The 11,377-nt window shown below is 47.6% G+C and overlaps 1 protein-coding gene across 1 annotated transcript in view; it reads right to left on the reverse strand.

Moving 5' to 3' along the window:
- Nucleotides 1–531: 531 nt before the first annotated feature.
- Nucleotides 532–11,377, reverse strand: part of unc5a (unc-5 netrin receptor A) — a 140,045-nt gene continuing 129,199 nt past the window's right edge. Inside the window, exons 12-15 of the mRNA XM_076292872.1 lie at nucleotides 6,884–7,033; nucleotides 3,184–3,348; nucleotides 2,334–2,512; nucleotides 532–790 (exon numbers count right to left, since the gene is read on the reverse strand). Coding sequence (XP_076148987.1) covers nucleotides 625–790; nucleotides 2,334–2,512; nucleotides 3,184–3,348; nucleotides 6,884–7,033 — 660 coding nt within the window. The 3' untranslated portion in view covers nucleotides 532–624. The remainder of the gene's footprint in view (nucleotides 791–2,333; nucleotides 2,513–3,183; nucleotides 3,349–6,883; nucleotides 7,034–11,377) is intronic.

The raw sequence follows: 11,377 nt of genomic DNA on the forward strand, positions 1-11,377 counted from the left end.
AAAATGCTCAATCTGACTTTCCTTCTACTTACTGTGGCAGTGAACCAATCTCACCATGTCGAGCTCTGCCCCCCCCCCCCCCCCATGGCAACCAAACATCTAATTGTGGACCTTTGCGAAAAGCTCTCATTTTTCCCCTTGCTCGACTTTGCTCACAAAACACACCAAAAGATGGACACGCTGGGCTCTCATAGGCCAAAAAGATGGACACGCTGGGCTCTTGTAAGCCGGCGCACACAGGCTGGGGGAGTGGACTCATCTCTCGGTATGAGGGAATGGACTTCAGCGGCTCAGTACAGTCAGTGCGACTCCGTCTGAAGGGGGGTGTTCATTTTGGCTCCTCCTACAGGCGAGGAGGAGGTGACGAGGAGGTGTCAGAGCTCCTGACACCCCCCTCAGTCCCAAACCAGTGTGTGTGTTTGTGTGTGGGAGTGTGTGTGTGTGTGTGTGCGCGTGTGTGTCCACTGTTGCAGTCACTGTGTGTGTGTGTGTGTGTGTGTGTGTGTATGTGTGTGTGTGTGTGTGTGCGCGCGTGTGCGTATGTGTCTGTAACCACTGTTGCGGTCGCTTTGTGTTTGTGTGTGTATATGTATATTCACTGTTTGCGGTCGCCGCTAATCGGGGTTAGCACTCGCCGTCCGACACCAGGAAAATCATGGCCTCCTGCTTGCCGATCTCGGCCATGACGGCGGCCAGCTGGTTGAGGTTGCCGCTGTGGAAGTGCTGCGACTCCCACAAGTCCAGGATCACAGAGGTGGGGCTCGGCTTGGTCGCAAAGAAGCTCATGTGCCTGCAGCAGAGATATGGACCGCAGGGAGAGAGGGGGGAGAGAGGGAGGCAACACAAGAAAGGAGGAAGGAAGGAAGGAAAGAAAATGGAAAGAAAGAGGAAGACAGAAAGGAAGGGAAAAAGAAAGGAGGAAAGGGGGGAAGGAAAAGAGATATAATGAATGCAAATATTGCACTTGGAATCTTGTCATTTCTAGTAGTTCAGTAAAGCCCTCTCTCTGACGATGACTCACGCGCTAGTCTCTCACAGAGCTTCTCTCACCGTCAACCCACTTTGGTCAAATAGTTTCAGTCAGATTTAGAAAACACACACACACACACACACACACACACACACACACACACACACACACACACACACACACACACACACACACACACACACACACACACACACACACACACACACACACACACACACACACACACACACACACACACACACACACACATATTCATTTCATAAACACTTCCTGCTCTGCGCACTTACATAATTATCTTTATACCCCCTTTACTTGAGAAGGTTAAAAGAGAAGGAGGCTGATGGTTGAAGTGGTTTATTCTTTGTTGGAGTTTTAAAAGGCAGAAGAAGATGGAAATGTTTCGGTGTGGTAATGCCCGTCGTTAGCGTGAGAGGCGCCTTATGTAATGGGTTATTATGCATGCAGTGTGCTGCTGTGTGTAGGGCCGCCTGGGGGACGCAAATGTTTATGACCATCATGAGTTATGCACTCTCTCCCACAGTTTCTCACTTATTATGCAAATTACATTATCTTAGCAAAAATCAATAAACGGAAATTATATTTTTTCCCCGGCCCAACAAGTCATTTCAGCCTTTTGCGTCCGTTTTCACTGGGGATGCAAGAGAGCTGGAGGCTTTTTTTTGTTAGATGTGGGAAGTACTGTATGTGTACGCCCTAGTTGCCTTTAGCTGCAGCTATGTTACGCAGGTAGAGCGCATGACCTTTTCCATTGACCATGCGGAACCTTTCAGATCAAAGCTGATCAATACCAACAAAAGCGGTGACCCCTTTAGGTTGCACCGTTGATGTGGTGGTAGAGCATGTCCCAAAGGTACCTGAAGTGGCTTGTTCGATCTAATGGCCTTTTTCTGTTCTTCAAATGCCTGGGGGGAGGGGGGGGTGGCGGGGTGGCTGTGGGGGTTTGGAGTTGTTTTTTACATGCCACACTCTTTTGTAGGAGTGATTGGCTCCAAGGTTGAGGGGGGCTAACACTTATACACAAACTATTCGCTGTTACAAAAACAAAACGTTCAAGCTCCCACTTTATGCAGCTAAATGATAATTGATCTCATCTCATCGGCCCAGACCATTAAAGAACCAGTCCAGGTCTACTGCAAACTGTAATTAATCGAAGTGCTCTACAGGTCGAAATGAAGTCCACCCACATTGTTTTGCTCAAACTTTGCGACTCTAAATGGACAAATAATTGAATCCCAGTCTGGTTGTTTTGGTTGGCAGTGGTCGAGTAATTGGGCGGTCTGGTGTTCGGGGGGAGGTGAGGTGTGGGGGCGCAGAGCCTGACCTGTCGAGTTTCAGCCTCTGGGCCAGTAGCCTCCAGTCGGCTCCGTTGGGGCAGGGGGCATCCAGGCTGCTGCAAATCTTCTGCCGGATGAGGTAAGGGATCTGGAACGCGCTGGGGCCGGCCAGGGCCGGGGTGCTGTTGTCCATCAGCAAAGACTCGTAATCCAGGGTCCGGTTGTCCTATGGAGAGGACACACCAGATATTTACCTTCTACACTCATTTGCCCCTTCATTCATCTGTGCATTTATTCACTGAAAAAGCAGAATGGCACAGTTAAACAAGTGAAACAAATGAGACTAGCATGCTATACCCTCATATCCGTCTGCAGTGACACTGTACTGCTAGTAACGTCTGTTACTCCATGCAAGATGTGTGAGATTTGCGTCCAATCGAGCTGTTCCTCAGGGCTAGAATGGTATTTGCCATAACTGTATTAGCCATAAAATTCCATATAATGCAAAGCTATTAATTATCAAGTAGCATACCATAGAACTTTCACAGAAAACACTATTTACAATCTTAAAGCCAATTTCCTGGGGCTGCAACGCATTGCCTTTTCTCATTATAATCCATCATTGCTGGAGTGCAGGATTCCCTTTTCCAGACAATCTGTCGCCACCTATAACAGATCAGCATAAGAGCTGCAGTTAATTAAACTATGTACCCGCGCCTAATCCCATCTGTTAAGATTTCACGCGCAACGAGCACATCGTTGTTTTTGACGCTTAAAAAAAAAAAAAACCTACTGGTCAGAACTGGTGCCTGTTGACCCCTGGCACTGCTATTGGTCAGCTGGCCGAACGGAGTTTCCTGGCTGAGCGGAGTTGCCTGGCACGGAAGCATGGGTTACCTTGGCGATGTTGAAGTCCAGGCTGAAGCTCTGTCCCTCCCCCTCCACCTGCCAGACGCACAGCTGGCCGGTGAGATCGCAGGTGCTGAGGCTCAGGCGCTCCAGAGTGAAGGTGCAGTGCAGGCTGCGCTGGGAGCCGCTCCAGATGTGGTAGAACGGAATCTCCTGAAAACACAACCGCAAGACATGGGCATGTTACAACATGCTCTTCCTATGGGCCTCCCAAATCATGTTGACCTACACCTCAAATAACTCAATTCTTGAGAACACTTACATACTCAAAATCTAAAACCTCAAGTTTGATAAACAGAATACAATGATGAGATATTATATATATATATATATATATATATATATATATATATATATATATATATATATATATATATATATATATATATATATATATATATATATATACACACATACATACATAATTGCAAAAGGGTTCTCGACTGTTGTAGAAAGAAATGGCTGATCTTTAATGCAATATATACATTGCCCATTATCAACAACCATTCATCCAATGTTCCAAAGGCACATTCTGTTTACTTATCTGATAACATTTTTGTGTGTGAATGTGCATGTGTGTGTGTGTATATATATATATAAACAGTACAGTGGAGTTCTCCAGTGCTCTTGGAGATGGGAACCAAAACCATGAGAGGAAAACTGGCATTAACATATGGGGTTCATATTGGAGGTCTTCCAATACAGTACTTGAATACTCACACACTTCATCACTGTTCAATTTAAGCTACTCTTAAAGTGGGCCAATTGTGTATTGTAAGGTATAATGTCTGTACAGTAGTTCTGATAAAGAATCAACTGATGTAGAGATGATTATGATTTCACATGAGGTCAATGAAGCAACCTGTTTGTAAGACAGGACATAACGTTACTGAACATTCTACAGCTTAAAAACAGACACACACACATAGGGGAAATATTTCATATTGGCGAGTACACAGCAGTTAATCTTTGATTTATTTTGGAAAATAACCAAAATAAATAAATCAACACAAACAGCTGTAAGACATGTCCAGACATGTACAATCTTTTTGAAAAGCAAGAAAGAAAAAAATCTCTCCACAAATGTTAATCAAGTGAGGCTCCTGCTCGCGGCCTGCGAGACTCGGCAGAAAGCGTGGGCATCAGCAGAAGAGCCCTTATGCAGCGTAAAGGTTTTGTTTCATGATTTATGATGTCTCTCTCTCGGCTCCACGGCTCAGCTAAGCAAGGTGTGGAAGCTCTTTATGTGAAGTCTGTAAGTGTTCGCACGTATAAAATCCCAAGCTTAAATAACCGAACGGCCATGTTAAAAAAAAAAAAAAGCGAATATGTCTCAGACTTAAAAGAATACCAGTTGGGGGGCTAAAAGCAAACACACTACGTCACCGACTGCTACATCCAGCATTACACTGACGGGAACAATAAAGTTAAACTAATCCAACCGGCTCCTGTCCAGGCTCTCGGAGATCCAGTGTAATGCATTATATATAAGCATCTCTGCAAAGTTAGATTTCTAGAGAAAACTCTCCAGACAAATGGAAATATTGCATCTGTGGATGAGGGTATTACTATGGCTTTGATGTTCATGAGCTTTACAATTCCTAGGGATGACAAACGCAATTTCGCCAGGACAACTACGGACACCAGGCTCAATAGTCACTGTTGGTTTCTCGCTGTGTGTGTGTGTGTGTGTGTGTGTGTGTGTGTATATGTGTGTGTGTGTGTGTGTGTGTGTGTGTGTGTGTGTGTGTGTGTGTGTGTATGTGTGTGTGTGTGTGTGTGTGTGTGTGTGTGTGTGTGTGTGTGTGTGTGTGTGTGCCAACGCAGTGTCAGCTTTATTCACTCCCCCTCTCATTTCCCTGGAGTGGCGGCGAGGTCAGCAAGCCACAGAGAGGTTAGAATCCTGCGCTCTCCTTTATAGATTCCTCCATGCATTAGTGAGAGCTCTGATGCGCTGCAGTTCCACAGACCGGCCCAGTGGGGGAGCTGTTGCACAGGCCCACAAATAAATAAAAAAAGGTGAGAGTGAAAAAGAAGAGTGAGGAAGAGAGGGAGGGAGAGAGAGAGAGTCCTTAGAGACAAACAACTCACAAAGAGATAAGACAGACCTTTCTCTGTGAGCTGTGTAACTCTCTCCAAATGAACCGGAGATGTCTGGGGTTCACGGCACCAGAGGGGCTGCATCTCCTTCATTCTCTCTCCACCGCTCTGCTAACCTCTGGGCAGCACGGGGTCACAGCCCGGCACAGCTACCCCATCTACCCCCACCCCTCTCCCCTGGGCTCCCCCGTCTCATGTCTGGGATCCTGCTTCCGCACCCGTGGGAGATTCCACGTCACCCATCGTCAAATCAGAGTGGACAGGCCCATACGCTTTACATCCCAAATGAGCTCTTCGGCGCCCCCTGTGGAGGCGAAATAGAGAAGATGGCTGCCGGTCCATTGAGGGTAGGTGAGTTTATGCTTGTGTGTGTGTGTGTGTGTGTGTGTGTGTGTGTGTGTGTGTGTGTGTGTGTGTGTGTGTGTGTGTGTACAGACCCTCAGAGATACCGTGTGAGCTCCAGCAGCTGCTGCTCCTCTCTCTCTCTCTCTCTCTCTCTCTCTCCCCTCTCTCTGAGTCAAGGCCGGGCTGGCTATTAGGAGCCGCCGGCCTGCAGACTCCCGCTGCACCTGGGCTGCCCTTTCAAGGGCCCACTGTGTGGCCCCGCGGGTCTGGCAACGGCGTCTAACGAGCCACAGGCTCACAGACTACTGCTCCCTGGCCCATGATGGAGAGAGATGGAGATGGAGACGGGGGTGGAGGTATGGTAACGGAGCGGGAATGAGACGCTCACTGGGATGAGACTGATTATGAGCTTGTACTTTACTCTGGGGACTGTTAGCATGGCCCTTATGACATGCACTGTACCTACAGCCATTTAGGACAACAACTCATCATGCATACATTAGCTTTATTTCATGATCACATTAGCATTTTTGGTCAACAAAAAACTAATTGTTGACAATTTGTTGATAGCCATGAATACACGTAGAGGGGTACACATCGTTACACATTTCTTGGCCCTGGCTGGTTAGGTAATTTAAGTGATTTACTTATGCAAATTTATTACAGAAATGTTATGCCAAAGTTAATTTAGCCAAGATGGCAAACCACGCTTTTGTTGACATAGACTCATGACTAACTTTAATACTTTACTATGGGAACTAGTAGTGAAGTCTTCAGTATGACAGGCTCAATAAATACATATGAGTCATGTGGCCATGTTAGCAATGCCATGTTGTGCTGCTGCTAATAGTTATGTAAGCAACCTTTACACCTCAAACTTATCTTTCCTGGTCAATCTCGACGAGAGCCTTGGACTCATTAAGAAGTCGTTGGTCCTGAACTAAAGTCCGCTCTCATTTAATTCACCGTGTACATTTAGGGCTAAATCAATACATGCAAGTCAGTATTCCAACACATCCGCGGCGCCCGAAGACTCATTACCAAGCCCAGCTTCATTTCATCTTCATTAAGACTGAAGTGACGGTGGACAAACACTACCAAGGCAAAGAGGCTTGGATGGACGCAGAGAAATGGACATAAGGGTGGTTATACCCTAACAGATGTAGAACAGGAGTCAGGCTGGCAGGAAGGAAAATCAAACAGTAGAAGGTGGACTTGGGTGGGGGGGGTTGGGATGACCCACCTGGTAGCCGGCGAGCAGCTTACTCCTCCACTGGGCTTGGGGCAAGTCATGGATGGACAGACGCAGGTTGTGGTAGCTGTCTTTGAAGAGCAGGACGCGGGGCTCGTCGATCAGCCGACCCCCCAGCTGTTTCTCCATCTGCATCACCTCCTGGGGAACAGACGCAACATGTGCACACACACACACACACACACACACACGCACACACACATGCACACACACGCACATGCGCACACACACGCACACACACACAAAAAAAGAGGGCTCAGGTCAGGGCAGGAAGGATATGAGAAGAGACGAGAGGAGAGAACTCACCATCACATGTGTGCTGGCTTGTCAACATATGTTCCTTCAACACCAGCCCCACACGAGCCCTGACATTGCCCCAACCTCCTGCAAGCTCTCCCCTCCATCTTTCTAAAGACACTAGCCCCACACCAACCCTGACATTGCTCCAACCTCCTGCATGCTCTCCCCTCCATCTTTCTAAAGTCACGCCAAGGTTAGATCATCTTTTGGAGGGGCGTGGAGATGCCAGGCAGAGACCCGCCACAGATACCTGGCACATGGCGAGGCGGGCATCGCGCGGAGAGCCATTAGTCAACGGCTCGTTTGCGTTGCCGCGCTGCAAATCTCCCCTAATTCTGTCCCCAGCTTTTGGTGCCAGGAAAGATTTGCACTGGCAAGTCGGACAGTTTCATCTCCGTAGGGCCAAAAAGAAAAAAAAAAACACACAAAAAAAAACACAAAAACACACAAAAAATCTAGAGGACATGTGTAGAGTTCAGAGTGGCCATCTGGAGTGATGTCATAATAACCCCAGAGTTCATCGCTGATCTATCGCCATTCATTCGGGAGGCATCCTTCATCTCCTGCACCCATCCTTCGGGATCAAGAGGTGCTCGGAAATCTGGAAGGTTCCTCTCGAAGGCTGCCCGCCAAACCCGCCTTGCGCAAAAAAGAAAGACGGATGTGCAGCGGAAGAGAGAAAAAGAGGAGAGAGAAAACTAATTCACTGAATGAGTGCGTTAGAGGACTTGGAGACCTTGTCAAAGAAAGACACAATTTTCTCTAAAAAGGTTAAAAAAAAAAAGAGGTTTAAACGAAAATCACAGCGGTAAGCAGCACAGCATTCAAAAAAAGGCATTGACAAACCGAAACGGCAACAACTGCCAGACAGAGGCTGAGCGAAGATAATTACCATATGTTTGATACTTCTCTGTGTGAATCCGGATGCACACGACATGGTTTTGGAGTGCCGCTTTAATTAAGATGGAGAATCGCTCTGATTTTTTATCTGCACACCCAAGATTCAATTTTCTGCACTCTTTACCCCATTTTGACGAGACTGATTTCAATTAATGCCATAAGGAACCTGCTCATTACCCTTTCCAAATCACGTGCCTATGTCTCCATGTTGAATTTCTCCAGACAGGGAGCCATTTTCTTCCAAACGGGAGTCATAATAATCTAGGCTTTGACAAAACGCCTTGTGTCATCGCGTCCATAAAGGGATGCGACAGAATAATAACACTTTCACCATCAGTCATCCCCCCCAAATGATCCACTCGTCCAGACAGTGGACTAGGATAGGCCTCCATCTGTGCACCTCTGAAGTGTTAATCGACATCGGCGACGTCTGGACCAGGTCAACAAGGTCACAGGTCGGGTCCATCTCATTGGGTCAGCGCTACTAATCTCGCCCACTTCATCCTTTTTCCAGGGACAACAGGAGAGCTTTCTGCGGCTTTGTGGCTTTCGCACGCCGCTCTCAGAAGTGGTTAATTTGAAAACGTTCTTGAACACAATTATCCTTTGGTGGGGGCAGATTAGCATTGCAAATGGCCGCCCGTGGACTCTGCTCTCGCGCTCCTGACCCCTCGGCCCGTCGAGCCGACTGGTGATGGGGGAAGCCGACGAGAGGCTGCCAATTATCCCATTACCCATCTCGAGGACCCCACGAGTGCCAACACACAGCTCGCCAAACCCCCCCCCCCAAAAACACACCCCCCCAAAAATACACCACCCAGTGGATTAGCAAGTCAGGCTGAAAGTGAGATGCATACGCATGGTGTTCCCAGCCTGCAGCGTTTTTATTTTTACTGTTTTTTTTCTGTGCAGGATTCTAACACGTGTTTGTGTGTTTGCCATTGACACCACGTTTCGGAGAGTAATAGCTCAGTTTACGCCCCATTGTCTTATTAATAAATTACATTGTAAGGGTGGGTTATTTATGGGAGGGGAGGGGAAGCAAAATCAACACTCTTATTCATTCTTCTGGAGAGAGAGAGAGAGAGAGAGAGAAAAAAAAGAAAGGAAAAACAGAAAAAGTCACTATGATGAAAATCTAGGAGTGTGACATTAATCAGTGATTCTTGAAACTAGGGATCTCTCTGTGTCAACCTATATGTGTGTATGTGTGTGTGTGTGGTGTGTGGTGTGTGTGGTGTGTGTGGTGTGTGTGTGTGTGTGTGGTGTGTGTGTGAGTGAGTAAGGTGAGTGAAAGACTGGCAGACGGAGAGAGGGAGTGTGAGAGAGAGAGAGAGAGAGAGAGAGAGAGAGAGTGAGTGAGTGAGTGAGTGAGTGAGTGAGTGAGTGAGTGAGTGAGTGAGTGAGTGAGTGAGTGAGTGAGTGAGTGAGTGAGTGAGTGAGTGAGTGAGTGAGTGAGTGAGTGAGTGAGTGAGAGAGAGAGAGAGAGAGAGAGAGACTACATAGCTGAGGACTGAAAGAAATGTCACAGAAGGACTGAACCAGAGGCTGCGTGTGAGCAGAATTTCAACACTGTCAGTGCAGCACCGCTAAGAGCCCGAGACCAAAACTGGGCAACAGCGCGATAGGACTGCCCAGTGCCTTCCTGAGTGGGGAGCCAGAGAGGAAGAAAGGACAGAGACAGAGAGAGAGAGGGAGAGGAAGAGAAAGAAAGACAGGAGAGAAGGAAGGAAGGAAGTAAGGAAAGAAAGAAAGAAAGAAAGAAAGAAAGAAAGAGAGTGAGAGAGACACAGGCAGCTTAACACTTGTGTCTGCGGGTCATGAGAGTGGCTGGCTTTAGAGGGACAGATAACAGGATTACTGGAGCCATGGCCACACTTCTTCCGAGCATGCACACGCGCGTGCACACACACACACACACACGCACACACGCACACGCGCACACACACACACACGCGCACACACACACACACACGCACGCACGCACACACACACCCCATCCTGCTTATCCCCCTTGGCCCCGACCGGCCAGTACCCAAGTAGCGCTCTCAGCCCTTGCCTCTGATGGACTCTGCGTGCTGCGGTCCGTTTGGGACTACCAGAGACACTCGTATAGTTAATCTCCTCACAGCCTGGCCTGACAGAAGGAGGCTAGGCCACTGCAGTGCAGGGAAAAATACAAATAAATAAATATATAGAAAACCCACAGATAGTGCACAGTTGGCCACCAGCAAAGAAAAGATCAATTACAACAACAACAACACCACCAACAACAAAAACAAATAAACAAAACATTTGAGGGCAGTTTGAAAAGTCAAGACAGGGAGGTGCTATAAGGAAAGGGCTGGTGAATAGAGGTGGTGTGTGTGTGTGCGTGTGTGTGTGTGTGTGTGTGTGTGTGTGCGTGTGTGTGTGTGTGCGTGTGTGGGTGTGGGTGTGCTAGCAAGGGTGACTGAAGCGACTACATAAAAAAGCACTTTATAGATTTATAGAGTTCAGCCATAAGAAATAACATGCTTCGCGGCCTTCCGGTATTAGTTTTTAAGGACAGGCGTTGTTTTGTTTTTATTGAGCTTTTCATCAAATCGGGGAGGGTGACACCGGGATGGGCGGTGGTGGCGGCAGCGTGTCGGTAAGACGGTCTGAATAAATGGCTCGATGCCACGGCGGGTTTGTCGACAAGGTTCTTGTAAAAACAGTGCGCTCTCCTTGACCAGTAGCAAGGTGCCAGGAGACATTATGCACCACTTAAAAGACTACTCGAGCCTGTTGTCAAAATAAGCCGGGGAATAACTTTAGGATAATGGCCCTTGGCAGCATATTCCTTTGATTTATCGTGAGGCTGCTATCGCTACTGTCTTGTCACCATATACACACACACACACTTTCTTTGGGGCGTTTTTCTCAAGTTTCACGATGGGATTTTTTTCCCCCTCTTCCACCGTTTTCCTGATGGAGAGACTCCATCACTGTGAGCTCCGGTACCAGTCTCTGGTCCCTTCTGATTAATAACTACAAACGTGAGGAATGCGCCAGCTGGGCTTTACAAATGAGAATGCTGTTTGCTAGTCGAGGATGCACATTTCCCTTTACATAAATCACCAGGGAGTGAAAAGAGGAAGAGGGGGGAAAAGATGACAAGAAAAAAAGAGAGAAAGAGAGAGAGAGAGAGAGGGAGGGAGGGATGTAGCAGGCAGCTACAGTAGGTGTAATATTTCCCCCTGCCCAGCTGCTGTGATAAAGTCGGCTGTCTTGTTTAACTTCACGTCAGCAATCAGCCGCTTG

The sequence above is a fragment of the Alosa pseudoharengus genome, unplaced genomic scaffold (genome assembly GCF_046254945.1).
Source record: "Alosa pseudoharengus isolate Yale_2024_CS ecotype anadromous, Long Island Sound unplaced genomic scaffold, YU_APseudo_1.1 YU_APseudo_1.1_scf_19, whole genome shotgun sequence".
In the NCBI taxonomy this organism is placed as follows: domain Eukaryota; kingdom Metazoa; phylum Chordata; class Actinopteri; order Clupeiformes; family Clupeidae; genus Alosa; species Alosa pseudoharengus.